The sequence below is a fragment of the Lichenostomus cassidix genome, chromosome 3 (genome assembly GCF_008360975.1).
Source record: "Lichenostomus cassidix isolate B80296 chromosome 3, HeHo_3.0, whole genome shotgun sequence".
Lineage (NCBI taxonomy): Eukaryota > Metazoa > Chordata > Aves > Passeriformes > Meliphagidae > Lichenostomus > Lichenostomus cassidix.
In genome coordinates this window covers 73,008,481-73,034,685 of record NC_139483.1, presented here as the reverse complement: position 1 = coordinate 73,034,685, position 26,205 = coordinate 73,008,481, and the positions used below count along the sequence as shown (strand labels likewise).

The following is a 26,205-nucleotide window of genomic DNA, read 5'->3' as shown; positions in this document are numbered from 1 at the left end:
CCACAATCACTTCCTTTTGCAAAATTCTGTTGTTATCTGATGGGTGGATCTGGTAAAGAGGGAAGTACATTCTCCATTTAGAATGGAAAACAATTTTCATTGCTCATGTCTTAAGGGCTATTTATTTATGGGAGGCAACTAATCTAATTAATTCATTGTGAAAATCTGCAGCCTTATTTTGGTTCTCTTCAATCTTTTAAGAAGTTCTCAAATTTTTTCTCTGTCTCAAGCATGGAGACAACAAAAAATGAGTGCTTTTTTTGGGAATAAACTACAACAAAACCAAATGAGAGCTGCTGGTTTTGACTTGGAAAACCATTCTTCTTAGGTGAAAATCATCTCAAATTTGTATTGAAAAATGGTATTAAAAATATTTTTAAACTTTAGGACATTAGTCAGGTTGGTTTTTAAAACATGTTAGGAGGTTGAGGTGAATTCTAAAGGGAAATCTGTGAAGTTATTAGTAGAGCTTATTGAGCTTTGACACTTTTTTGACATTATTTACCTTTTTTTCTTCCTGGCCTGAGGCTTCTGGAAAGGCTGAAGGCAGCTGATTTGCAATAGTTTCTGTGTGCATAAAGGGAATTCTTAATTACTGGATTAAACTACTCAAAGCAGAACAATAATCTTCAACACTGAGGAAGCTGAAATGCTATCTACAGATTAAGAGTTCTAGATTTTTGTCATGTCATGAACATTTCAAGATTTTGGCTCAAAAATAATAGGAGTCATCTTGCTGTTACACAAAATTGTTGTAGTAGCATTAACTACTTTTCTCTTTTATTTGAGCAATCTTGTCTTACAGAACAGTGCCAAACAACAGCTTCATGGAAGGTAGGAACTCTTTTCCATATAGTTTGTTTCAATAGGTAAGCATCAAAGTTAAATGCTGTAGTAAACTAATAAAAAATTGCCTGAAATAAATTATATACATTAAATACATTTAAATGTCATTTAAGACTTCAGTTAAAATTATTAAGAATTTAGACATTGGAAAATATTTGCTTATTGGCAATGTCTCATCTTTTTCTGACTGCATCTACATTTAATAGTGAATATGTAGATAGTTTTCCATTTGAAGCCAAGACTACAGTTCCTCTCCTAACATTTCCAAAACAAGCTTGATTTCAAACTTCACACAAAGCAAATGTAGGAAAGGAAAGTCAAATCTGGTAGAAAATAATTAAGATGCACATGAAATATATCATTTTGGGTCCAACAGTTGTGGCTTGGTCCTCAAGATTTGTCACACATGTGCCCAGTTACAAATACTTCAGGTTTCATTATTTAAAAGATTCTGGAGAGGTTTAGTGTCCTTTTATATTTTTGAAAAAAGAAGATGCATTCTTTAAAATGCATTCACTACTAGCTCCTCTCAGTCTGCATCACAAGGGGCTAAATTAATTTTATAAGCTTGAGAACATTATGGTGGATATTTGTAAGCACTTTTGCTGTCTGACAATGATCCTGGCAGAGTTTGAGGTATAAACCTACTAATATCTTTTTTTCTTGTGTGAGATTTTGTAAGGGTTTATAGACATCATAGTCTCCACTAAATTCACACTAAGTCACACATACACTAAGTCTTGAGGCTAAGCTATAACCCATGGGGAACAAAACAGAATTCTTATCATAGATCACATGAACTCCAGTAGTACTAAAAACATTCAAGGGCACCTGCATTGGTTTATACCACATTAATATTTCATAGATATGTTCTTTCCTTGGAAACAGGCCTGACTATCAATGTCTCAGGTAGAAAATTTAAAATTTCCTAATTTTAGGACACTGTAATGTAAAAGATGAAGAACATGAAGAAGTACTAATGATTTATAAAACCACATCCTTGGAGATATTCAGATCTTGTCTGTAAAAAATCCTGAGCAACCTGATCTGTGTTAGTTCTCTGTTGAATTAGGGATTGAACCAGATGACTTCCAGAAGTTTCCTCCACCCAAAAAAAATTTTTTAGTATGCTGTACATTGGAGAAGCTTCTTGCAGGTGGTAAAATCTAAAATAATGGCAGCAAATCTTACCCATTTGTGACAAAAGTCGATTATGCTGTCTGGGGCTTTTCCATCCATCACTACATCACCTTAATGAAACAAAAATCGTCTGTGTGGTTTTAAAGCCTGAGGGAAACCTTTGGGTCACCTAATCTGACCGATTCCCTCCACCTGTTTCTGGTGCACCAGTTGTCCTCAGCATTATCAATGTCTGCTCAAACTTGTGTTAATGTGTTTCTAGCACACAGTTAGAACTGAATACTTACTTTCAGAACTGAACCGAGTGAGGTTGAAACCTCATCCTACCTGAAATATCGCTGGCTTTCTCATGTATGTCTCACACCGTCCTGCCTCTGTGTCAATAAGCAAAACCCCTTGAGTTTCTACGGACTGTAGCTCCTATGTGACCACCCACAAGCCTCTTGGGCTACAGGAAAGGTTTCTAGTTTGGTCAGTATGATTGGAAAGGTGGTTGCATGCTATGAAAAACTGAGACGCACCACAAGTTGGCTGGGGACAGAGTCTGTTTTACATAGCAGGACAACTTGCATGGAAGCAAATGATCTGCTGGGTCAACACAAGGCTTGTCTTGGTCAGGGGACTTTCCATGATTTTTTTTTTCCTCTTGTGTAGTTGAGACCTAATTTTAAAAATTTAGACCTAATTTTACTTTCCGGTTCTATCAATATTGTTTCAGAGCTCAGTGTATTCTGCTTTTCTCTTAAGAATATCTATTAGCAGACCTAAGCTTAGCTAAATTAAATATATATATAGTATATAGTTTACAAACGTAAACTCATCATAATTAAAGTTTTGGTCTGGAACATATTACATCTTTGATTTGGCTTAAACATTGCTTTTAATTTAAAAGTATTTAAAAGTACCATTCACACCTTGCAAATCAGCTTGCAAACTGAGGTTGTCAGGAAGCTTACTGAGTTTAGGGAAATATTCCAAGATAATCAGAAGGCAAGGAAAAAAAAAAAAATCCCATTCACCTCTGTTTTCAGCAGCTCTTCATGCCAGAAAACCTAGCATGGGAGAAAGAACAGCTAGGCTGAATTGGAAAGGCTAGAATGCTGTTCTGTTGTGGGTGGGCTCTTCATACTTCTGAAGTTAGAGTGTTTTTATTTAAAACCTAAATTGGATTTCTAGGCATGTATGGTGTATGCCAATTTAAAATTATTGAAGTTCTTCATAGTGTTAAGAGTGCTTCAGTTTGAAAGAGTGAGGCTTTCCTGCAAATGCCAAGTAAATTGCTCTGCAAGTCCAGAATCTTTGATCACCTCTGAATTGAAATGCTTATGAAAGATGTTGCAGTGTTCTAATAATTTTACAGCTCTCTCTGATTCACATGCCTAGAACCCCAGTCATGTCCAAATTGAAGAACTCTCATTATTTTGAAGTTCTATGTGCAGTATAAAATTATTTAAGATTATTCTGCAGCTTTTCATTCTTCATTTTGTAAAAAATGAAACTTTTTTTTTTCTTTTTTAAAGACCAGCTCTTTCCTCTGCAAGCTGGGAGACATTATGAGGTAATTCAAACATTTCATGTTTGAAATGGAAATTGAACCAAATTCTCTCCAAATAGCAATGCTGATGGCCGGGGGAAAAGAAGGGGAAAAAAAAAATCAGTGCCTGAAAAGCCGAGAAAATACAAAGTAAGAGGCTGTCAGTGATCCTTGCTGGGAAAAGTGTGAAGAACAAGAAACATATTGTCACTGTTCAGATGCGGTCAAGGTGAAGTGGGGAGACGGAATGAAAGTTACAACAATGTGACAAAAGAGAGACACAGATCCATTTAGTCTTGGAAGGAAGAGAGCAGGAGGCACAGAAGGCTAGTTCACGTGTTGCTTCTAAGCTGATTTTTGCTGTCATTTTATCATACAATTTCAGAGGGAAATGATGTATGCCCTTTTGTATCTCCTGACTTTGTCTTTTAAGAATAACAGTTTCTTTCTCACTAGAGACCTTGTTCCTTTTTAGCACGTGGCAGTAGTATATTGTTTATGTCACATAGCTTTCGAAAGAAAAGTCTCATCACTATTTCTTGTTAGCACTAGAGATTTTTCATTTGTTTGTTTGTTTTTTCTTTTGCCAAGTCACATGCACTGGGTGGTCTTTGTTCCCAGTGACTCGTTGTGGAAGAATAAACAAGGACAAAAAAGAAGTGTTCTGGGGAAGGAAGCACACCAACCTGCTGGGGATCCCTGTGACTGCACCCTTCATTGCTAGGAGTTGCACACAAAAATCACCCTGCTTACTTCCCATCTGGAAACCCTCACCTGCTCCTTCTGCTCTTGCTATGGGAGCTCTCCAAAAGAAAGGGGAGAAAATGAATCTAAAAAGCATTCTGATCTAGACAGAGTAGACTTTTGCTAAGCTATGAAAAGAGAAAGGATTAGGGAGCCTGCCTGCCATTGGTGATACTTCAGTGGTAAGGCAGAAATTGGTGTGGGGGCAGGATGAAAAACTGGCAGATCAGAGCAGAGAGTTTTCAAGTGTTTCACAATGGTGTTAATGAGGAGGTAGCCTGTAGCAATGTGGGTTTTTAGGATTCCATGTGCTTCCATTATTTCCCTGCTCTGAATGCTATTGGTTCATTTTAAAATATGCACTCTGCTGTACCTGAAAACCTATTGGTGTGTTCCCCCTGTCAATTCTCCCCTCCTCCTCCTAAGACTGGCTCTAAGGGAGACAGTCCCGCCCCTTCCTTGCCCCTTAAAAGCCCGTGTCTGTGTCAGAGAGAGGTCCTGCATCTCTGAGCTGCCAGCCGCTGACCTACCTCCCTCTCCTCCCCTGGAACCCCTTTCTCCTTACCCCAGATAAATCTCTCTGACAGAACAGAGAGGGAGTTCCAGTTCGTTTCTTCGTCTTACTTCATTTCCTGCTGAATTTCTGTGGTTGGGAGACTAGCACCACGCCGTGGGACCCCGGGGGCTGCCTGCTCTGTATCCAGTGGAATTACGTAGACCAGGGACCCAATCTGGGGGGGGGAGCCGGCCCGTGCAGCCCCCCCCAGACCCTGCCCAACAGTAGCCTGTAAACATCTGGAAAATCTAGAGATTTCCAAAGTAGATGTTGAAACAGAAAAAGGGACATGGTCCATCACAACATCAGTGCTTCCAGTCATTTGAGAGAAAATAAATGTAATCTTTGAGTGTCATACCTTCCACTGAAAAAGCAGGTCTGCATTTGTTGCTGTTTTCCTTGTTAAGAGCTCTGAGGCACCTCAGGAGCTGAATAGGGCTGCTGTGGGTTTGAGTCCTGGTTTAAAACTCTCTGCTCCTGACGGCATTGTAGTGGGGCTCGTGAGCCTTTTCTGCTGCACCTCTTTTCCACAGAGCACATGTTTACATCTATGTGGTGAAAATTTTATACGACTTTAGAAGGCACAGTGGTTTCACAGCTGGAGGGAGAGGAAGATGAACTCCCTCCAGACACCTGTGCTTTTGGAGGTGTAGCTTCCAGCAGAGGGGCAGGGTGATTTCAAAGCATTCTGAAGCCAATATCATCAGCTGAAACCTATCTCACTTCTGTGGAAACCGACTCTAGAAAAGCTGCCATTATTTAGGACATTGTGGTCTCCAATATTTCCAGTGAATGATTCATCTTAAGTATATTTATAAATAAAACTTACAAAGCTAAAAATGTAATTTGGAAATCTGTTAAGAATAATCAGGCTCAAAAACTCCTCCTGGACTTTTTGTGGCAGGTACCTGAACCTATAGGGAGAGTGATTTGTTTCTTTGCTGCTACCAGGAAACATTTAGTGAAACTGGTATTTCCCTTGTTCCTCTCTATTTAAGGTTCCCCATTTTTTATTTCTTGCAGTTTTCTTTCTTTATCCACACTCCTCATATATCTAGCTTTTTTAATTCCCTTTTTCTTAGCTTTCCCCTGAACTCACGTTCCTTTTCACTTTCCCATTTCGAGTATTTCTACTGGTTTTCCATTTCTTTTGAATCCTTTCCATCTTTCCTGCAGAAACTCCCTACTGAAAATCTTTCACAAACTTGTGTTCCTTTTCTTGCAGTGGCTCACTTCTGGCTGAAATCCAGAGCTGTTATAGAAGTTCCTGTATACACAACAAAAGTTGCCAGGATTATCTGCCTGTCGTTCAAACGTAGGGTCATTGATTTCAGCTTTCTGATTACTTGAGATTATTGAGAGATTTTGGTGAGCAATCTCTCTGTCTACTAAGCGATGCTCACACTACAGGGTATACAAATAGTATGAATGTAATTTTCGTATTTGCATAATCAGTAGTCTCAGCAATTAGTATTTCACTAATAATATCTAAACAAACATAATTTTCCAAATTATAGAAAACTCAGAAATTATGCTTTATTGTGTGTAGTTGTCTGTTGGAGGATATCAAATATTTAAGACAATAAACATTTTTTTTCTTAATTTGAGGATTAGCACTCCCACCAAATTTCAATTTACATGGGTACAAAAAAAATAAGGAAAAAATAAGCATTTTATTTTTACTAATAGTATTTCTTACAGCTTATACAGCTTGGTGCTACATAACAGCTTGGTGTTGCATAACACCAGAAATTTAATTAATATTTTTGGTTGATTATTAAGGTAATATTTATTGATGTTCTTCTAGCATATTCTGAATTTTGAAATATACTGTTCCAAAAGGTGAGTTAATAGATAAATTGGTCCATTAGAGGAATTGGTCCAACTGGTGCATTTGGTCCTTCAGCTCCCAGGAATCTGTGAAAGATAACTGCACCAGACCATGTTGGTTTGGGCTGGTTCCTCCAGCCTGCAGTCCTTCAGCTTCAAAAGCAAATGAGACACCAAATACTAGTAAACATCACTGCTGTGTTGAGCACCACAGACTGAAATTTGCTCTTTCCAGCTATTACACACCAGTGCAAACCCCGTGATATGTGTTACCTGCTACCCAGAGAGGAACTCTCAGTCCTGGTTTGCTGTTTGTAGTTGTTTCAGATACACTTATAAGAAGTCTTCCTAAGGGATCTGTAAATCAAAAACTACCTTTTAGCTATGCCATATTTTAAAGTAATGTAAACATGTTAAAATAAAGGTCTGTGTACTGTTGGTAATGCACATGACTGGTTGCTGTGTTATGTACAGAATAATCCATATGCCACCCATCCTGAAACTGGTTATTAAAGACGCTGGCTCAGTTTACTGGTAGCTCTAATACACTTCTGTAACGAGGCACTACTTGTAACATCAAAGCAGAGGAGACATTAGCTCTTTTCCCCTATAGCCTCTGACCTGAAAGCTTTGCTTTTTATCTCTGTATAAAAGGAAAATAGTCTTTTCAAAGAAGCCTGGCTAGAATGTGGATATTTTCTCTATAGTAGAATAAGAGCCTGTGAAAGTAATCTACAATTTTTCATCTTTGTTCAGAGCATTGTTTCTTTTTGGACATCACGCCTCTTTAAGAGTTAAAACTCTTGCTTTCAAGTAATAGTGACTGGGAAGTGCTTTAGAAATCCTGAGGTACTTCTGTTTTCTGTAACCCTGTCAGCCTGAAGAAAGGTGATGGAACATTTCTGTTTTTGAAAGAGTGATAAATTGTGTAAGAGAAAGAAAATAAAGTTTGTAAAATAATTCATACTCAAAATAATGGGTAAGATAAAAATCCAATTAATTGTGCACAGGGCTTGTAAGGGAGCCAACATTTGACAAATCAAACTATATTTTATCTTGCAGATGTTTCTATTTATTTTTTAAAAATTAAAAAAAAATCATATAGCAAGTGATTTTCTCAAGTGTACTTGAACTTTTAAATCTATGTATTGGATAGTCTTATTTTCTGACCTTTATGTATCAGATATTTTTTGTAATCTAGGTTGTCTTGTTTCAGTTCAACATTTTAGGATTCTTGACCTTTTGGCTTTTAGATTCTTAACTTGAGCTGTCTTAGAGAGGGGTTGGTCTTCAGAAACAGCTAAGTATACAATGCCAAAATTTTTCTGATGTATGACCTGCACAATTACTTTTGAGTATTTGATCCCTTGTTCAGAGGCAATCACAAGGAAAAGAGTGCTAACCTAAACCTAGGTGCAGTAAACAGAAAAAGGAAGGCTGGGCATAAATGAGCATATGGTATCACAAATTGTTGGTATTTTGCTGATTATAAAGATATTTCAATCCTAAATTTTAAATTGACTTACAAATAATTTGCCAAACTCATTAGAACTGATTGTATTGCAGGCACTGTAGAGTACCATACTTGTATGATCTGGACTCCAAGGTTTCTAATATAATCTGAAACTTCTTTTTCTGCCTGTGTTTATTGCAATGGCTTTTTCTTAGAGTCCAAAAGGGGAACAGAAGAATCATTTCAGTTGTTTTCCACAAGTCCTGGCTTCTGAGATGGCATTAAGCATTATTCAGTGTATGACACTTAACTCACAGTGGTGTTAAGTCAGTGATTAATTCAATGAAAACTCATTGATTTTTTGGATGCTTTAGGTGGGCCTTTTTATAAATAAGATTAATTCCTTGAGGTGGGTGTTTTAAAATTTAGCCTGGGCTTAAAGTGCTTTTCCACACACTTCCTAAAAATTGCGTAGCCAGAGGAAGGGTGGCACAGTCCAATTCTGATGTAATGGCATAATTAAAAAGAAAATAAAGCTTCTCAATTTTCTCTGTAAGACTCCATATGAATAAATAAATCTCAATCTTTCTTCTGCTAGAGAGAACCTGGATCACTTGTTTAGCTTTTTAATAAAGGTACATTATTTCCTTATACTTGGAGAAGTGCAGACTAGCAAATACTTTTAAGCATAAATACTTTTAAGCATAAATACTTTTATTGAAAAAATAAGACAGAACAGCATTAGTGTAAGCTTTATAAGGTATCTTATTACTTTTTGGGTTTAATATATTGTTTTTCTTCTTTGGTTTTTGAATGTAGCAGAGAAAGGTTTTTCTTGCAGGGTTAATTATATTAATAGGAAGCACATATGTTTTCTTAAGTTATGCATATTTTATAATGTATTAGACATAGAAGCAATTATATCCCTAAAATACTTTCGAAGAATTTTGTAAGCATAAATGTAAGAAGGAGAAGGAGACAACAGGGTTTATGAGTTGTTTGGTTTTGGTTTTTTCCCCCATATTGTAATAATTAATAATTTAGAAATACCAAAATGTTTTCAAAATGTAAATATAAGTAAATTATGTGTTAAACTTGTCTAGCTAGTTAGAAGAATCTGAATCCTTCTGCCAAAAATGAATATATTAGCTTGCATTCAACTAATATGCCAACTTATGGTTACTTACGTTTTACTCCTGTTTGCTACAGGTGAAGTGGGTGAATATCAGACAGCTCATTATAGAGACATGCATGCTGCATTCCCAAAGTAGAATGACAGAACAAGTCATGGTATGTATTGTAATTTCAGTTCTACAATACATCTTCAAGCTGTCTGAGGTAAAATGCTTACTAAGCACTGCATTGGCGCTGTCAGATTTCTTCATGGGGTGGTAATTAAATTGAGGCAGCTCTACCGTTCATTTTGTGGAACTAAGCCAGAATTATCTGTATCCTAAAAATATTCTACTGTAGACTGCTGGTAGTAGCAGGAGCACAGTTTTTTGCATATAAATTCTCTTTCACTGAAACATCCTATTTCTCTCTGTTTTTTCTCACCTCTGTAAGTTGTGGGGGAGGAGAACTGTTTTGTCACTGGACTAGTTTAAATCTGAGGGAAACTGGCCATCAGAGATGGTATCTTGCTTAAGACTTCAGACATTTGGGCTGGATTCCAGTTGTGACTAATAGGGGTAAAGGATTGATGGTCATTGTGGCCAGAGGTGGCATTAAAGTTTTCTGCCTGATTTACAGTGTTCTTAGCCCTGGTATAATTTAGAATAGCCAGGGGGCCAGTCGGCCACGGCTGGCCACTGCTTCAAAAATAAAGCTGAATGCATGTGAGGATGCAATGTGATAAATGAATAGGAAGTTTCTTCTGGTCATTTCTGGAGACCAGCTTCATTACTAAAACATGAGGGATCTGCTGTGCTGGGTCAGACCAAGGTTCAACACTGTGTCTCTGCCAGCACTCTGGCATTCTGCTCTGAAAATCAGGGCTATTCCAAAGTGACTCTGGCTCAGAAATGTGCTCTGGGTGGAATGTCTTCTCAGTCTGGAAATACTGTCACTCATGTTCTTCCCTGAGACAAGGCAGTGAGAAGTGCAGATAACTTTAATAATATAGCCACACAATGGACTTACAGAGAAGCATGATTATATTCTTGTTTTCTTCTCTGCTTGCTTTCTAGTGAATCTGACCTTTCTGGAATTTGTAAGTTACCTAAAAACTTTTAGTGAGATAGGCAGCACAATGGTTGCTAGTTGAATATCAAAAGTATATGCAACTCATATTACTGCAAATTTGATTCCAAAGATATTTTTTAAGATTGGAAAGGGTGAGGCTCATGTGTCAAGGAGGCTCTCATAGGATAAATTTCCTATAATGCACAAATGAGTTTATTTTATAATCCAGCATCCTTTAGAAAATTGTTTGGATTGAATTCAGTTGATTTAGTCAGACAGTGAGCACCAAAACTGGGGAGGAAATAGCATACAGATGCAAAACAGTTTTCAAATGTACAATGTGGAAGAACTGTTAATGGATTATCTGGAAATAAATGAAATCTCCTGCAAAAGCTATAGTTTAAATTATCCTTTTTTTCTTTTTTTCCCTAAGAAATGGCGGTGAATATGAATGCAGGATGAGAAATGCTGAAACCCACTGTCTACTTGAAAAAATGTGTCAAAATGGTTCTCCTTTTCCAAAGTGAAATAAATAAATGTATGGAAGTACTTAAATCAGCGTCCAATAAATAGCTACATTAACCAGAAAAGTGTTAGATAAGAAAGAAGTTGGAAAGGGTGACTTTATTCACAGGATCCCAACTGCTCAGGGTCTACCCATAGTCAGAAGAAAGAGAAAGGTATGGATACCTATGGGGGAATTCAGAATAAGAATTTGAACTGGCTTGGCTCTCACTTTGAAGCACAATTTGTCATCAAAGGATATTGTGACAGAAGACAGTGCAACTGTTTCATTAAGAACATTTCTTATACCATTCTCTGATTATGAAAAAGCTTTTTGTTGTTGAAAGCTGTGATTTGCCATTTAAAAAATATATGTTTGGATCTGGCTCAGATATCTTGTGCATCACAAATATTACTTTTTGAAGATATAATTTTCCTTATTAATTCATAATTTCTTTGGGTAATCGAATTTTGAAACACATTATCTCCTTGCTAATTTGTATTTTTTTTTTTACCTTTCGTTATCCATGCTATCTACACATTCACATACTTTGATTTTACTGCTGGTTTTCTCTGGTTTTCTTGTCATATTTGCTTCCTTCTGTTTGATCTATTATACTTAATGAACAACAGTTTTCACTTAGAATAATCTTTATGCTTGTTTGAATTTTAAATAGTATATTGTGATGGTATTAGTGATGTTACACTGTAGTCCCTAGTCCTGCAATTCATGTTGCTCACTTTGCACAGTCTGAACAGTCCCACTGGAGTTCAAGAGTTACACACAAGGGCATAAAGCTTTGTGTGCTAATTGCCTTTACTGGACTCATTTTCAGTTTAAAAAAGCCCCATTTTAAGGACTGTTGCTTAGATCTGAAAATGCACATTTGACTGGAAACAATTGTCAAAATCTGTCGTCAGCTGGAACCTGGAGAACAGAATTTTAATCTGGAGTAAATTAGGTGTATATCTTGAGGGTTCCATCTTGACCAGCAGCATTTTATGACTATCTGACAATCTTTTCTACTCTTGAAACATAGAAATAACTTTATTTTTTTAGTAATGTTTTCACAATTGCAGTTCATACCACAAAGCATGAGGCAGTACAAGCAGTGCATTTGATTTTGTCCCCACACTCTTCTACTCAGAGGAAAGCAGCTAGAATAACAGGCAGTAATTAGCTTTCAGCCAAATTGTGTATGAAATTTTAGTCTGTAGACTCATTGCGCCTATGTCAGCCTGAAGATTAAAGGCTTCTTAACTACATAGTGGCACAACAGCTGAGCAAGCTGTGAAGGAGCAGTGGGGTTTGTTGTATAATAACTGATCTGTGGATCACTGGAAGAGTCTGGATTTATGTCCAGTCCAGACAAACACAAATCTACCTTCTTGTATCTGTCTGCTTTAGTAGATCACTGTGTATCACTGGGGATTTCAGTGTAGCTGACAAAATTTCTGCAGTGCTGGAAACATAATATTCATTGATGTGGTAGATGCACAGACCCCAATAAAGTTAATGTTTAGCCATCCCTGCTTTTGGCAGCGTGCTGCAGCTTACTAATTAATTTGGTTGCTGTTGGTACTTTTTTCTTACCACTGTGGATATAATTAATGGATTTCAGGTGTTCTACAGTCAAGAAGACAGCTGTGCATAATGTACTCTGAAGTTATATTGAGATTATCCTTCAAATTTTGTTATTAGCACAAAATGGAAAATATTCTAATGCATTTTTGACTAGAGATCTTATGAGCAGTGAACTGATTTTTCTTCCTCTTTAGGAGGTATCCTAGACAGAGGCAAGCAAAAGTAAATTGATGTCAGATAATTTTACTTTCTCGACTTGGGACAGCCAAAACTTTCTTCAGCTGTACCAAACTGCCATCTTGGCTTTCCGTCACATAACATCTGTGATGCCAATCTTCAGTTACCCTTTATCACTCTTGCCTTGTGTTACTTATTTCTTCTGGCAAACCTATCATTTGCATCTGATTTGAAATAATTATTTTCTGTTTCTAACCAGTCTGTGAGTTTCATTAGTTGTTTTTTTCTTTACTTGGAAATAAAATTAGGTAATTCCATTTTGCTTCATATACCACGTAAACAAATTAGGTGGTGTAGACATTGCTGCTCTAACCTAGAAGACGGATCATCTGGAGACCTCAACACACCCTCAGATTGGAGAAAGGAGGGTTCCCAGCAAGTTCACTTTCTCCATTAGTATGAAAGACTCCTATTTGATGTACAGGTTTGATTTTTTTTTTCTCTCTATTTCCTAAAGATATCTTCTTTAGGATTCTGATTTGAGGCAGGAGGAGGAAAACAAACAAAATTATGTTTCATGCCCTTTTTTATTTTTTTCTTTCTAGAGTGTTGGAAAGAAGCCAAGATGGGTGGATTCAGTGGGTACAATTTTCTTGATAATTTCATCCTCCCACATTAATTTTCAAAATGTTTTAAGGAGTAAGGGACATACTGTGAAGGGTGTCATGGCAGCAAATCCTTATATCACAAACTTGACTTCATGAAAACAGAAGCCTGCACTTTTTTATCTTTTAAACTAAAGAGGTAGCAAGGAATAGTCTGTGGTACTCAAGATTTAATGTCTTCTCTGAATCACTGCAGATGTTAGGTTGTGTGATCCATTTAAGTGTTCCTGTGCCCCTTATGCTATTTGCCCAATAAGGATGATCTAGAAAGGGGATTAGAAATACTCTAGGTGCCACTGCATTTTAGAATTTATTTAAATGAAATCAGAGGGGGTTTTGTCCTAATAGTTACTTTTCAGGCAGAAATCAATTAGTCTAATAATGTTACTCTTATCCAAAATGGAATTGTATTGGACTGGTTTGATGTCTTCTTATAATTGCACTCTGTATGGTTCTTTGACTCTTATCTCTCCCTCAGTCTGTGAATTTGAAACCATCAGGAAGATGTCACATTGGTATGAGTATTCTTCAGTGATAAGAACTGTAATTGTTGTAGAGAGACTTTTTAATCTTGGGTCACTAAAATCCCTTTTAAAGACAGCAGGTGCTCTCCAGAACAAGCATTAACAAGAAGAGATTATGAGGTAACCTGTTGTTCTTTATATCTCAGTATCTCTTGACAAAGCGTACCATCAGGCAATGTGTTCAGAAGCCAGTCAGTACAGGAAAAAAATCAAACATGACTCAGGGAGGAACTAATGTTTTCAGTACTAGAGAGTGGATTCATTTTAAAGGCTGAATACTGAGACTTGTTACAGAGAAATTTATATTTAGATAATTATATGAGTAAATCTTAAAAGCAAGAAATAAATTGGCAGGGCTAACCATGGTGTAATTCAACCAGAAAGAAATTCTGCTTCCTCAGAAATCAAAATCTGAAACTGCATTTTGCCAGATTTGCATTGTGTTGAAATTCCTCATACATTGTAATCCTCGTTTTCTTCCCAGCTGTGGTAAACATGGTGAAAGCAAGTTAGTCATTCATGTTGTCAGACTCTGGCACTGCTAGCAGGATGACTTCATACAGACGTGCTGGCGCTGGGGGCTGCTTAGCATATACAGGATGAATTCCTGAAGCTGAACATGCTCAGGGTCTAACAGAGCTCTTCCAAGTATGATCACAGTGGAGCAGAACTGTCATTTTCAGCTCAAAATATATGAATTTCTGGATCCAAATTCCAACTAAATTTTGTTAAAATTAGATTTTGTTTTCTAATTCTGGCCATTTCCATCCAGATTATAACACAAAATTATTTGTGTAAAGCAGGTCTGTGGCAATCTTTGGGAGGTCAGGATTTAGGCATAGGATAAATCATTGCATTCAGATGATAAAACCACTTTCAAAACCAGTCCAAGTAAACTTTTTTTAAAGGTATTTAGATCCAAAGGTGTACTTAGCACTTTCTAAGAACACACTAATCTCAGTGAGTGTTAGGGACTTAACCCTTCTTCACTCTACTTTGAAAAAAAAATCAGCTAGGCACCTATCTCTGCCTCTAAGTTCCTCAAATACTTTTTAAAAAATCTGGCCTTTGATAGCTCAAATCCCCTTGACTTTCAGTAAGGCTTTTCATCCTGCATTCTAGATCCTCATAGGTTTTGAGCGTCTAACTCTCTTAAATTAAAATGTGAGTTAAAGGCCCAGGTACTTTTGAAAAGCTGAACCTTGGTGCTCAAGTCACTTTTGAAAAGGAATGTTAGACTGCTAAATCCCCTCAGGTGCTTGGGTAATAATACGTATTTTCCTGCTACCTCTGAGAAACTGTTCTAGAGGAATTTGTTAATCACTTGCTTTGTCCCAAAGTTTGCATAACAACTTTGTGTAATATTTATTATAGAGAATTTTTTCCCCCAAAAGAATGATAAAAGTCTCTTATAAAATGAAAAATTATGACAAAAGTATATATTTATGCTTTCAGGAGGCAAATGTGTTTTTTAATGGAATTTAAATAAATGGAATTTTTATGATGAAAAAAAGCAACAGTAAAGGCAGTGATTATGTTTTTCATAGTTCATTTGCCTCCCTTGCCCTGAAGATCTTGCACAGAAGTAAAATGAGATCCCTGGTGAAGCCTACAATGTCATTGACTCTGAAGAAGGACTCAGAGACCCATTGGTGTTTAATGACCCTTACTAGCCTCCACAAAAGAAACTGGTATGATCTACTAAAAGAGACATATGGTTCTTTGGAATTATAAAGAAACACTGTTTTCTTCATGGGTAAACGTTGTAGTCATGCATTTCTAAACACTGCCTGGTTTTAGATGACTGCTTTTAAAATGGCTGTCCAAATTTGATGAGGAATTGCATTCATTTTTCATTAGTACTTGACCAACAGCAGTGGTATTTTTCCAATACTCCATCATGCAATTTTAATGCTCTTATTATTCTGTACTATCATATCAGACTGAACAAAACACAACAGATAAGAGAGCTGAACTACACAGTGAAGAGCAACTGGGCTGCTTTACAGGGCATGGGCACATTGAATAATACAATCATGTGGTGATATCCCAAAGTTATAGGCAAGTGGTGGAATATTGGGATATTCCTGTGTTAATTTCCTCATTAAAGTAAAATATATACTTTACTGCAGTTAGCCATAGGACAATGGAAACTGAAGGGAAGGGAAGGGAAGGGAAGGGAAGGGAAGGGAAGGGAAGGGAAGAAGAAGACAGGAGAGATCAGGGCAAAACCCAATATTTAATGGCAAAACAAAACAAAAATAGATTTCACAATGAAGAAAACATCAGTGGAGATTCAGTTAAGACAATATAGGAAACAAATAGGGAATGTTTTTTGCAGTCATAACACAGAAAGAACAGGGTCAGAACCTGTTGCATGAGTAGAGTCCAGTTGCAGGCAGCAATAAAGTCCTGAATATATCTAAAACACTTATGAGATACCCCCGTGTAGATAAATTTTGATCGGTAATATTGTATTTTGTGCTTCTCTCTCTCTGATGTGTGTCCCCAGAATGAAAACATCTCTATGACAGACACACCACTGACATCTTTTGCTGGTTCTAGAGGTGCTGAACTTTTAAAACGAGTACAGTTATCTTAGTTTCAGTTTCTCTAAAGGAAGTGCCCAATATCTAAACTTGAACCATCCAGAGGAGAAAATACATTAAGCTGTTGGATTTTTTCCTTCATCAGTCTTTTTAGTGACAATCTTTTCACAACTGCTTGTAAAAACAATATGATTGCTTCTGCTAGCTTATAAATTTAGTACTTTAGTACTACTTTAGTATACTTCTCAATGCTCCTTACAAGAGATGGAACTGAATCTGGCTTTGCTTTTTTTTTTTTTTTTTTAATTTTGTGAAACATGAAAATTTATGTAAACTAAGATTCCTCTAGAAAATCAATTCAGCAGTTGGAAGTAACGTACTTGTCATATGGGAATATTAATATGAAAGAAAAATGACATGGATATATAAGAAATTAAACTAACTGCCTGTTAAGAGATATAAAAAAGCACAGTGATGAATACTCTGAAATATTTGTTGCAAGATACTACCACTCTACAGTCATCAGAGATGCAATGTTCAAAATTATTTTTATCTAATGTTATCCCAGTGATTAAGAGGAACTGCAATGTATGTAGGCTGCTGCATTGCATATACCACATGTCATAGCCTTCATATTGCTGGGTAGAATCCACTAACAGGAGTGCATGATCCAGGTCAGATTTTGAAATTCTGTAGTGGGAGGAATGGAAAAGTTGAATCTTCTTCTCACACTGGGACTGCAGGAGGGAGAAAAATAGTCAGAAATTCAGACTTTCCTATGATGGGGCTGATGAAATTCAAGGCAGGGACAGTGTCCTCTAAAAGGAGCCAAGTTATTTATTCTTCCTGGCAAGGCAAGAGTAAAGCAAGAGAAACTGTGATTCTCTGAGTCCCAATAAGACCCTTTTGCCCTATTCTGCTAATGTAAAGGGCTTTAGGATGAATTTGCATTAACTTTTGAGATACTTTGTGCTATTAGAGAGTTTAAACTTGACATTTCCTGTCAGTATTCATTTTCTAGGCTGCTCCCTGGTAGTACAATTGCCTTCTCTTGAACCGTCAAAGAGCTGTGTTTCAACAGCCCATCAGGATAGTAGCCAAACTTGGCTGTTGTTTGTCCAAAATATTCAGGAGGAATCAGTTGACCACCTTGCTTCTTTTCTGAATTGTTATCCTTCAAATGTTAGTGTTGACAACAATAAAAAACCGCACTGTTTTGATAGGATCGTGCCAGCTTTCAGTATCCTGCTTGGTGAAGGCTGGGGGAAAGTGCAGAAGCATTTAAGGTTAATTGCAGCATTAACTACTGCAATTTCCCTTTAAGAAATTTAGTATTCATTTGTTTTACTTTTTGTTGCATTAGTTATGAGGTGACTGAGGTGACTAAATGAATATGAAAAAAGCTGTACATAAAACAAAATCAATTAAGAGTTATCCAAAGACTGTAAATATATTTGATACTGCACTCTAGTTTGGAAGAAACTCAAATTTGAATAAGAGATCTATTTTTCATTGAGTATGCCCTGCACAGACATAAAAAATGCCACTAAAACAGATGGCATAATGATTTTGGTAGCTTGACAGACTTACCCCACTGCTTAATTTCTCTCTGTGTTGACTTTGTCCCTTACATTCCAAAGATGGATAAATGTATTAACATGTAGTTTACCACACAGGTCAGGGGATCTTTCTCATTTGACCTTGAAAACAAATGTTCTGTCTGCTCTGCATGGATAATTCATAAGATTTAGAGGCTCATCTCTGTATGTTTGGCATTTAGAAATGTTGCTTCCCCAAATGTGTCATTGTCTTCTGCACCAGTTAGGTAGTGCACTGCAGCTGAAAGCTGGTTACACATTTTTGGAGCCAGACTTGTGTCACGTGGGGATTTCTGGTTCTTGGGCATGAAGGCACAGGATGCTACTTGCACCACAAAAGTGTCCCATGTTCCTGAGTAGCAGGACATACTGTCTGTATATTCTTTGGACATGGTAAGTTGAAGAAAAATGTTTGATATAATTTAGACAAAAAGAAAATAGGTGATGGATGAGCAACAATCTCTTACAGAATTTTCCACTAATCAATGAAATTACTGAATGTGTTTATGTGTTTGTGTAGAGCCATAGCTGAGAGAAAATAGAGGGCAAAGATAATAACATAGCCTGAATTGCTAACTTAGAAGTTTTTGTCAACAGAATTGCTAGACAGTGATATCTAGTAAGCAACAGTACTACAGGTTAGATATGATAGAAAAAAATAAAATGAGAGACTAGAAAAAACAAGAATAAGGTCAGGTTTCTAGGTGAGACAACTAGAAGATGCGACACCTCTGAGTATTCACCTCATTGAATACTGTCCAATTTTTAGTGGGTAAAATTTGAAGATAATTCTGCATAATTTCATACCTTAATGAGCTTCAGAAGTCATGCTGGCTACAGGGTTAATAGAACAGAAAACTGACCCTGCTTCAGAGAGCTTGCAGTTAAGAGTAAGATAATCGAAGATTTGAATACTATCAGGATACACCCCTCCACATCAGGAGGCAGTGAGACAGTATTGATCTGCTGGGTAAGCAGCAATCACGTCTCATCAGTACTTTAGTCATTATTGAGTCTCTAGTCATCATAGTAAAATAAAGATTTAATATGGGACTATGTCTGGGCATATATTCACAAAAACTAAACAAGTTGTCCAGCTCCCCTTTGCAGTACTATAATTTCTATCTAGACAGAGAATATTTTTAAGATATACGGATGGGAACAATATTTTTTCTCAGACCAAATGAATAGAAAGACATTTTAAGGACAGTTCATATTCTTGAAAGCATAGCTACACAAAAAATGCCCTCCAACTGGCAAAAGATATCGCTTCCACAAAATTAGGCAGTTACCATAACCTTCTGTTAGTATTTCTTCTTCTGTTATCCCTTGTGCAAGTCCTTGTGCCGCTAAATGGTGAGCCTCAACAACCGACCCAAACTAAAAATAGTAAGGCAGAAAAAAAAGTAGGATTTCAGCTCTATAAGTTCTCCAATCAGTCCCTTGTGTCACCATGAGCATGGTTGTGCCAACAGAGGGAAAGAGGTAAGATTAAAACATGAGAGCTATCACCTCTTAGGACCAGCATTAACTTTAGCTGAAGGTGTGCCTGGAATTGTGGTAGTAGAAGAGCTGTCCCCAGAAATAAGACAAATTATGACAACAGTATATTGCACCCCACAAAGGATGCTATTGATCTTGAGCTTATTGAATATTTGCCATTTCCATAAAGTCCTTGGCACAATAGCAAGAGTAGTTGATTGGATATTTTTAAGAGATCCTAAAGAATTTAATGCTTTTTGTTATATTGTGTCTGTGTCTATTAAAAGATATACTGAATACTGTGCCTAATTATGTTCATAAGAGAATAGTAGTAGGATAGCAGCTGAGATTTAATTAATTTTATGGAGAGATAACAATTTTTAGTTGACAAGTTAAGAAAGATGTACTTGACTGGAAAAATCTAAGACCAGGATTGCAGTTTTGTCCTCGTGCTGGTGGCAAAAAGTGGCATACTTTCCACTACAGAGATTTGGGAAGCACTGTTCCACCCAGGCCCAGAGGCCTAAAAAAGCAGCATCCCCAGTGTCCATGGGTAGCATGAACGAGCTGTCTGTGCTCCTTGCATTTGCTACTACTGCTGAAGAGGAGCCTTTTTCTGAGCTTTTTCTCTCTCTTTCTAGTACCAGTGCTGAAGCTGCCCTGCTTCACAGGGCAGGCAGTCTGTGTCTGTACTCTGTAATTTAGGCACAGCCTTAGAGTCCTTTGTGCCTTGGAATAAAATGTGCCTGTTATGAGCATAACCAAGATGTCACCAAAGATATGCCCACTGAGAGGAAAAGAGAAGTCATCTGTGGGACCTCCTGCCTTTGCTGGTGAATCAAAGTCAACCACCTTGTGCATCTGAGTCCCCAGGGCAGGTACCAGCATCCAACAAATGCACCAACCCACAGCCACACCACAGGGGCTGCAGAGGTCTTCTAAGCTAAATTTGAGAGTACATCGCGTTTCATCTTTATGTGCTTGGAGAATAGTGTGTTCAAATTCCTGAATAGCATGGCAGGCTTAAGGTTTGTCTGCTGCTCCCCACTATGGCCTCTCCAAAGTATGAATCCAAACCAAAGGTGTAGTACTTTTGGCAATTTCTCCCACTCTTCCCTTTCTCTTCCTACTCCCCTCCCAGATGACAGAGAGTGACTATAGGGGGCAATACAACCTCACCATACACATACAGCCTCTACATCAGTTATATGCCACGTTAATAGGCAGAAAGATTTAACAATCAGTTTTTACTTCTTGCTTTTGAATACTTTGTGTCATGATAGATGTAAACTATATTGTTACCTGGCCTCCATAAAATTGAAGGTTTTAACTTCAGATAAGCTTTTACTAGTTAGATGGTTTTTGTTTGTAAGTGAAAGTTAATAAATAGTGATTTCATACTACTAATTCAAATTAAAATCTAAAATAAAACGAGACAAAAAACCAAACCAAGGTAATCTTGAAATTCATTTGACATTGATCTAAGCAGAACTCCTCCAAGTCTGTATGTATCTCATATTCATGTAATTCAATCTATATGCCTGTCAATATTTCTGCTGCAGTTTAATTTCTTCAGATCAGCTTCTTTCTCACTTAATGCAGACTTCCAGAAGTTAGTCCACTTTACAGTGCTTAAATGATATTATATTTTCCAATAATTTTGTTTAAAAATGTTTATGTATTAAAAATCCTGAATGAAAATGTGATTCTCATAACAACAAAAATATACATATATTAATTTTGTCCCATTTTTCCTACATTGATTGATGTGCACTTCACAATAAGCAAGCAAAGAATGGTAGCAAAGATAATTTCCAGCTCTTCTTGTTCAATGGTGTAAAACTGTGTACCTGAGCTTTCTTTATTCAACCTTTCTGCTTTCTGTAAAGGAATAGTTAGAAGATGCAGAGCTGAACTTCTGTTAACATGATTAGAAAAGCTGTTGTTACAGACTATTTTCTATTATTTTAATTTTGTGTCATTATAATTTTTGACAGTTACTGTTTACCAGAGTTTCCCTGAAGCAAAAATGATTTAATGTTCAACACACACATTAAAATGTGCTCTATTTTCGTATGTTAAAGCTGATAGAATTATAATTTAAGCAGAAATCTGTGCTTAACAGTGCAGCACATAGAATCTCTGAACACAGATGAAACTGAAACTTCTATTTGAAGGGAAAACAAAGGCAGCAGTAATGTGCCTTAATAATTACAGTTAGAGCTATGTGATATTTTTGTAATGAAATTCAAACCCAGGTGAAGATAATGTGCTTTGCATTTTGTTGTAGAAGCAAGGCATAGTTTGAAACCTGGGCTTTCATACTTGCTGACTTTATATTGGCTTTATATTGGCTCATAGCCAAACCTATAATTTTCAGTGAAAGTTACTTTTCAATTTTCTCATCCATTCAAACTCAGATCTGACTGCTAGGGACAGTAAGTCTCAAATTCTAGACGAAAATCCATGGACTTCACTGAATGCTGAGAAATCTTAGTTTCTAATCCTCTAATGTGAGCACTTCAGGTTTACTCAATAGCTTACTGACCTTTACTTAGCCATGTACACATTTCAGTGGGAATTTTCAATGCTTTTTCACTAAAAATCGTGTTCAACAATATTTCCTGATCATTAAGACCTGTGTACCTAAAGCATAGACCGAGAACATCTTCTACAAGACCAGAATATAAATCCATACCTTTTCACAACCTCTTTCTTTCTTTCTGTCATTTGTTGGATTCATATGAAATCCAGTTTTAATAACTCCTGGCATTGGATATTGCTGGTGAATGTGACCAGTTGTTATGTGTGGTGGTGTTAGGATTTGATCCTTCCTTTCCAGTCTTTGTCCAAGAAGAATGCTTAAAACTAGGCTAGAAAATAATCCACTGAGACTGATGGTCCATGTCTGTCCACAAAAATAAAACCCAAAAATCTCCAAAAGCTGCAAAATTGATTTTATGACTTTGAAGGAAGAAGTGAATAGTTGCTCATCTGAGTACTTGTAGGGGGAAAATAATTAAAAAGAACAAAAAATATCTCACTTAAACCATAGTTATATAGTCACCATCGAAAAATAGTTAAACAGTTATACAGAATTTCACCTTGTTCCTTATTTTATATATTGTGCTAAATATATTAGAGGCAGAGCAGCACTTGCAAAATTTGTAGTCTTTTTCAAGGGAAGTGCTGAGGATTTTGATAGATTCATGTAAAAATGGAAAATAATTTAATGCAGATAGCAGAATATACACCAGAATAGGAGAGACACTTGCAGGAAAATGTGATACAGACCAGTGATGGGTGGAAAGTTTCTGGTATGGTGTCTGTTGTTAAAACAGGACCAAAGAGAGATCCCAGGAATTAAGACCACTGAACTTCACCTTGCTTCTGGGAAAACTCTTTGAGAGTCTAATTAAGGATAGAATACTTCAGCATATGGATAGGTATAACCTAATGGGGTCAAACCTGCACAACGTTGGTAACAGGAAATCAGACTTCTCTAACCTGCTAAAGTGCTTTGGAAAAGTTAATAAATTAGAAGATAAAGGTGACCTGGTGAACATAATTTATTTGGATTTAAAAAAAGTTCCTGATATGGTCCTTCATAAAAGACTCTTAAGGGAAAAATATTACTGAGGTGAGGGGCAAAATCTCACAGCAGACTAAAAACTGAATAAATGATGGAGAAAAACTTTAATGAAAGTTTTCTCCTATGAGTGTAAAAAGATTAATGGTAGGATGCTCTAAGGATTCACACTGGAGCCACTGTTACTTAATATTATTTTTAATAATTTGGAAATTATATCTGCTAAAACTGGCATTAAACATTAGCTATTCAAGTTGAGAAGACTATGAGACTAGGAGAGATTGGTTAGATTGACAACATATATATTTTACCTTGGATAAGTATAAATTTTGGTACTTGGTTTATGGGTTATTTTCAGTTCCAGCACCATATTTTACATCATTATATTCTAGTGAGAATAATTTATCTGCTTTCTGAGTAAGGATACATTAGATATCCCTGCAGCAGCCATGTGGAATGATTTGCTCTCTCTAGGTATAGGAATAGACAGGGTTACATGAGAATGAGGAATTCCCATCTGTCAGGTCACTGGACCTTTTCCTCAGGGCAACTAGGCTGCATGGCCAGAACAAGAGCTGTGTTTATCATAAAAGATAAAAATCCTCCTTCATAAATACTTAAAAGTAAATCCTATTCTAGTTAGATCTTGCTCGAGTGTCTGTTTTTTTGAGGAACTCTTAATTACAGCACTGACACTACTGCCTACTGTCATCTGCAGTCCAGAAGGTTGTAACCCACGACTGGTGTTCTTTGGCAGTTCTTGCCTGTTGCTTCCCAACACTCTCAATCCCATCTCTTCTTCATGAAGTGTCAGTATGAACAACATTCAGCCCTGCTTCATCTTCTGGTATGGATATCTCTGCTTGCTGTCACCTGTTTTTAAAATTGGTCAGGAACCCTTCCTTGATCAGGTTAATTCATAAGTGACTGAGCAAACTGGCCCTGGGGGTTGGGGTTGGGGTTTGGGTTTGGTGGGGGCTTTATAATTTGCTTTTCTTTTTTCCCTTCTGTCTTTTCTACACTGCACTGAATTTTGAATCCATAAGATTATTTCAAACACTACCCACTGAGGGACTAGAATAGCATGTGGAAGACTATGACCTTATATTAAGCATATTATACATGAGATACTCAGTTCATGGTGTACTGCAGGTTTCACATCCACTCTGTCTAAACTGAAGTCCACTCACTTTTTAAAAAATAGTTAAACAGTGAGAACTAGCAGATGATAGCTCCTTCAAAACTGAAATGGGTTCATCTAGCTTTGGTATAAGCACAATGAAGAGCTTTTGTGTTTCTTTCTGTGATGCTTCTTAAAAAAATCTATTTTATCATTTTTACTGAGGCACAAAAGCAATCTTTGTAAATGCAACATTTTGGACTATGAGTAAACACAGTGAGGAAAAAAGATTATTTCTTGGCAAAGGAAATGTGTGGAAATTACAACACTAAAAATAGCATTTTTCTTGATCAATAACTTATGCTTTTAATTTTTTTCCTGAAAAATATTAATAGAGTTCTTTAAATAAAAAGAACTAATGCATTTTTTCTCTTTTGTTGTTGAAGCCCTGTTTGTATTTACATCCAGTCATTTAATGCCCATTAAAGAAGTAATGCTATGTTAATGTAAGGGAAAAAATCAATGCTACTCAGATCAGTAGCTGTGGGGAAACAGTGCAGCAGCTGGTTTGCAAACAGCAAGCCCACATAGATCAATGAAATTACAAGCTAAATCTGCTGATGCTCACAAACTGCTTCAGCATTGTGATGTCTAACCTTTCTCAAGTTCAAGATCTCTGGCAAGCCAGCAATAGCTAAATGAAGGAAAAAAAAAGAAAAAAAAGGTAAAAAAAAAAAAAAAAAGCAAGCACAGAAGAAACAAAGGAAGGACATAATGGGCTGGTGGAGAATTTTAGCATGATATATAATATTCCACTTTTGAAGTTATCAGTATAACTGCACGTTTGTAACAGATATAAAAGCCACTGTAATCTCCCAGTGAGCAAAGCTGCAATCTACACACTCTGGAGATTTTCTTCCTTAAGAATGTTCAAATCTGTCACATATTACCTTGAACTGTAACACTGGAGGGCTAGAGAGCACTTCAGTAATGTGGTTGTTAATGTGAATTCTAGAAAACAATTTATCAATGAGCAGAAGTACAGCTTCTGCCGTGTGCAATGTCTTTTATTTTATGGCACAGTTGTAGCTTTTAAAATGATTTGAATTTTGTTAACTTGCAAATTAAACATGCAGAATATTTGACTTGTTGAATGCAAGATTCATTTGCATAGTTTATGTTATTTGTATGGTAAGGGAAGGAGCCCCTTTTACCCCAAGGAAAACAACACCGGGCTTTATCGGTATCATGTGAATAACATGCCTTTCAAATTATTATTTTCAGGGCAGTCCTCACCCCGTTTGTGCCACTTTTTTAAACACAGCAGTATTTTTCAGGCATTAATCAGCAAGAAGATAGGGGGAACCAATCTCTGAAGATTGCTATAAAATGGAACACATTTTATAAAGGGAAATAGGTTCATTCCAAGAGCAGAATAAAAGACATCTTGCATTTCCTTCAAATATAGACAGATGTATTTTGTGGGGACAAAATGTGTATTTGGCAAATATATAATTCTTATTGTCTACTGATGTCCTATTGCTTTACAAATATTAATTAAATGTCACAGTTTGATTCTGTTCTATTCTATCTGTTTTGTAGGTTGTAAATAAAAAAATATCGAGAGGTTGGATATATCTTTTTGGTCTTCCAGCCAGGGAGTAGCAAAACAGAAAATGGAAGTCTTTTTACCTGTCTTCTGTTATTATAGGCTTGCATTATTTTACACACCAAGCGCATTCAAGAATCAAATCAACAGTGAGGTGAAGTGTGATTATTTCTTGTACTGTCAATTGTTTCTGCTGAAATGACCATTTTTGGATTTGACTTAAAAGTTGCTTTTCTTCTCTACCTTTCTCAGATACTTAATAATGAATAAAAAGGAGGAATATTTTAATTTTCAAGTGTTACACTTCTGTTTCTCTTTTGCTTATAGATACAGATACAGCCATTTTCCTTCCATTACTGATCATTATGTCGGTTAATTACTTTATGGCGCTGCTCAGCAGTGCTCATGGCCAGATGTTTCCTGCTGGATGTGTAGGGAAGACTGATTGTGATAATAGTTACTAACAAGGTGAAAACTGACTGTATACACTAACACTACGGGTGGTGTGCAGACACT

The 26,205-nt window shown here is 36.6% G+C and overlaps 1 protein-coding gene across 10 annotated transcripts in view; it reads left to right on the top strand.

Moving 5' to 3' along the window:
- LOC146439993 (uncharacterized) overlaps positions 1-26,205 on the top strand; it is a 197,050-nt gene that overhangs the window by 152,073 nt on the left and 18,772 nt on the right. For 6 of the 10 annotated variants that reach the window (XR_014850999.1, XR_014850995.1, XR_014851000.1 and 3 more), the window contains one exon: positions 9,313-9,393. The exons of the other annotated variants lie outside the window; for them this stretch is intronic. Coding sequence is in view for 1 of the 6 variants with exons in the window: in XM_085056295.1 (XP_084912421.1) it covers positions 9,313-9,374 (62 nt within the window). In the remaining 5 variants the exon portion in view is untranslated. The remainder of the gene's footprint in view (positions 1-9,312; positions 9,394-26,205) is intronic. 10 annotated transcript variants of the gene reach the window in all.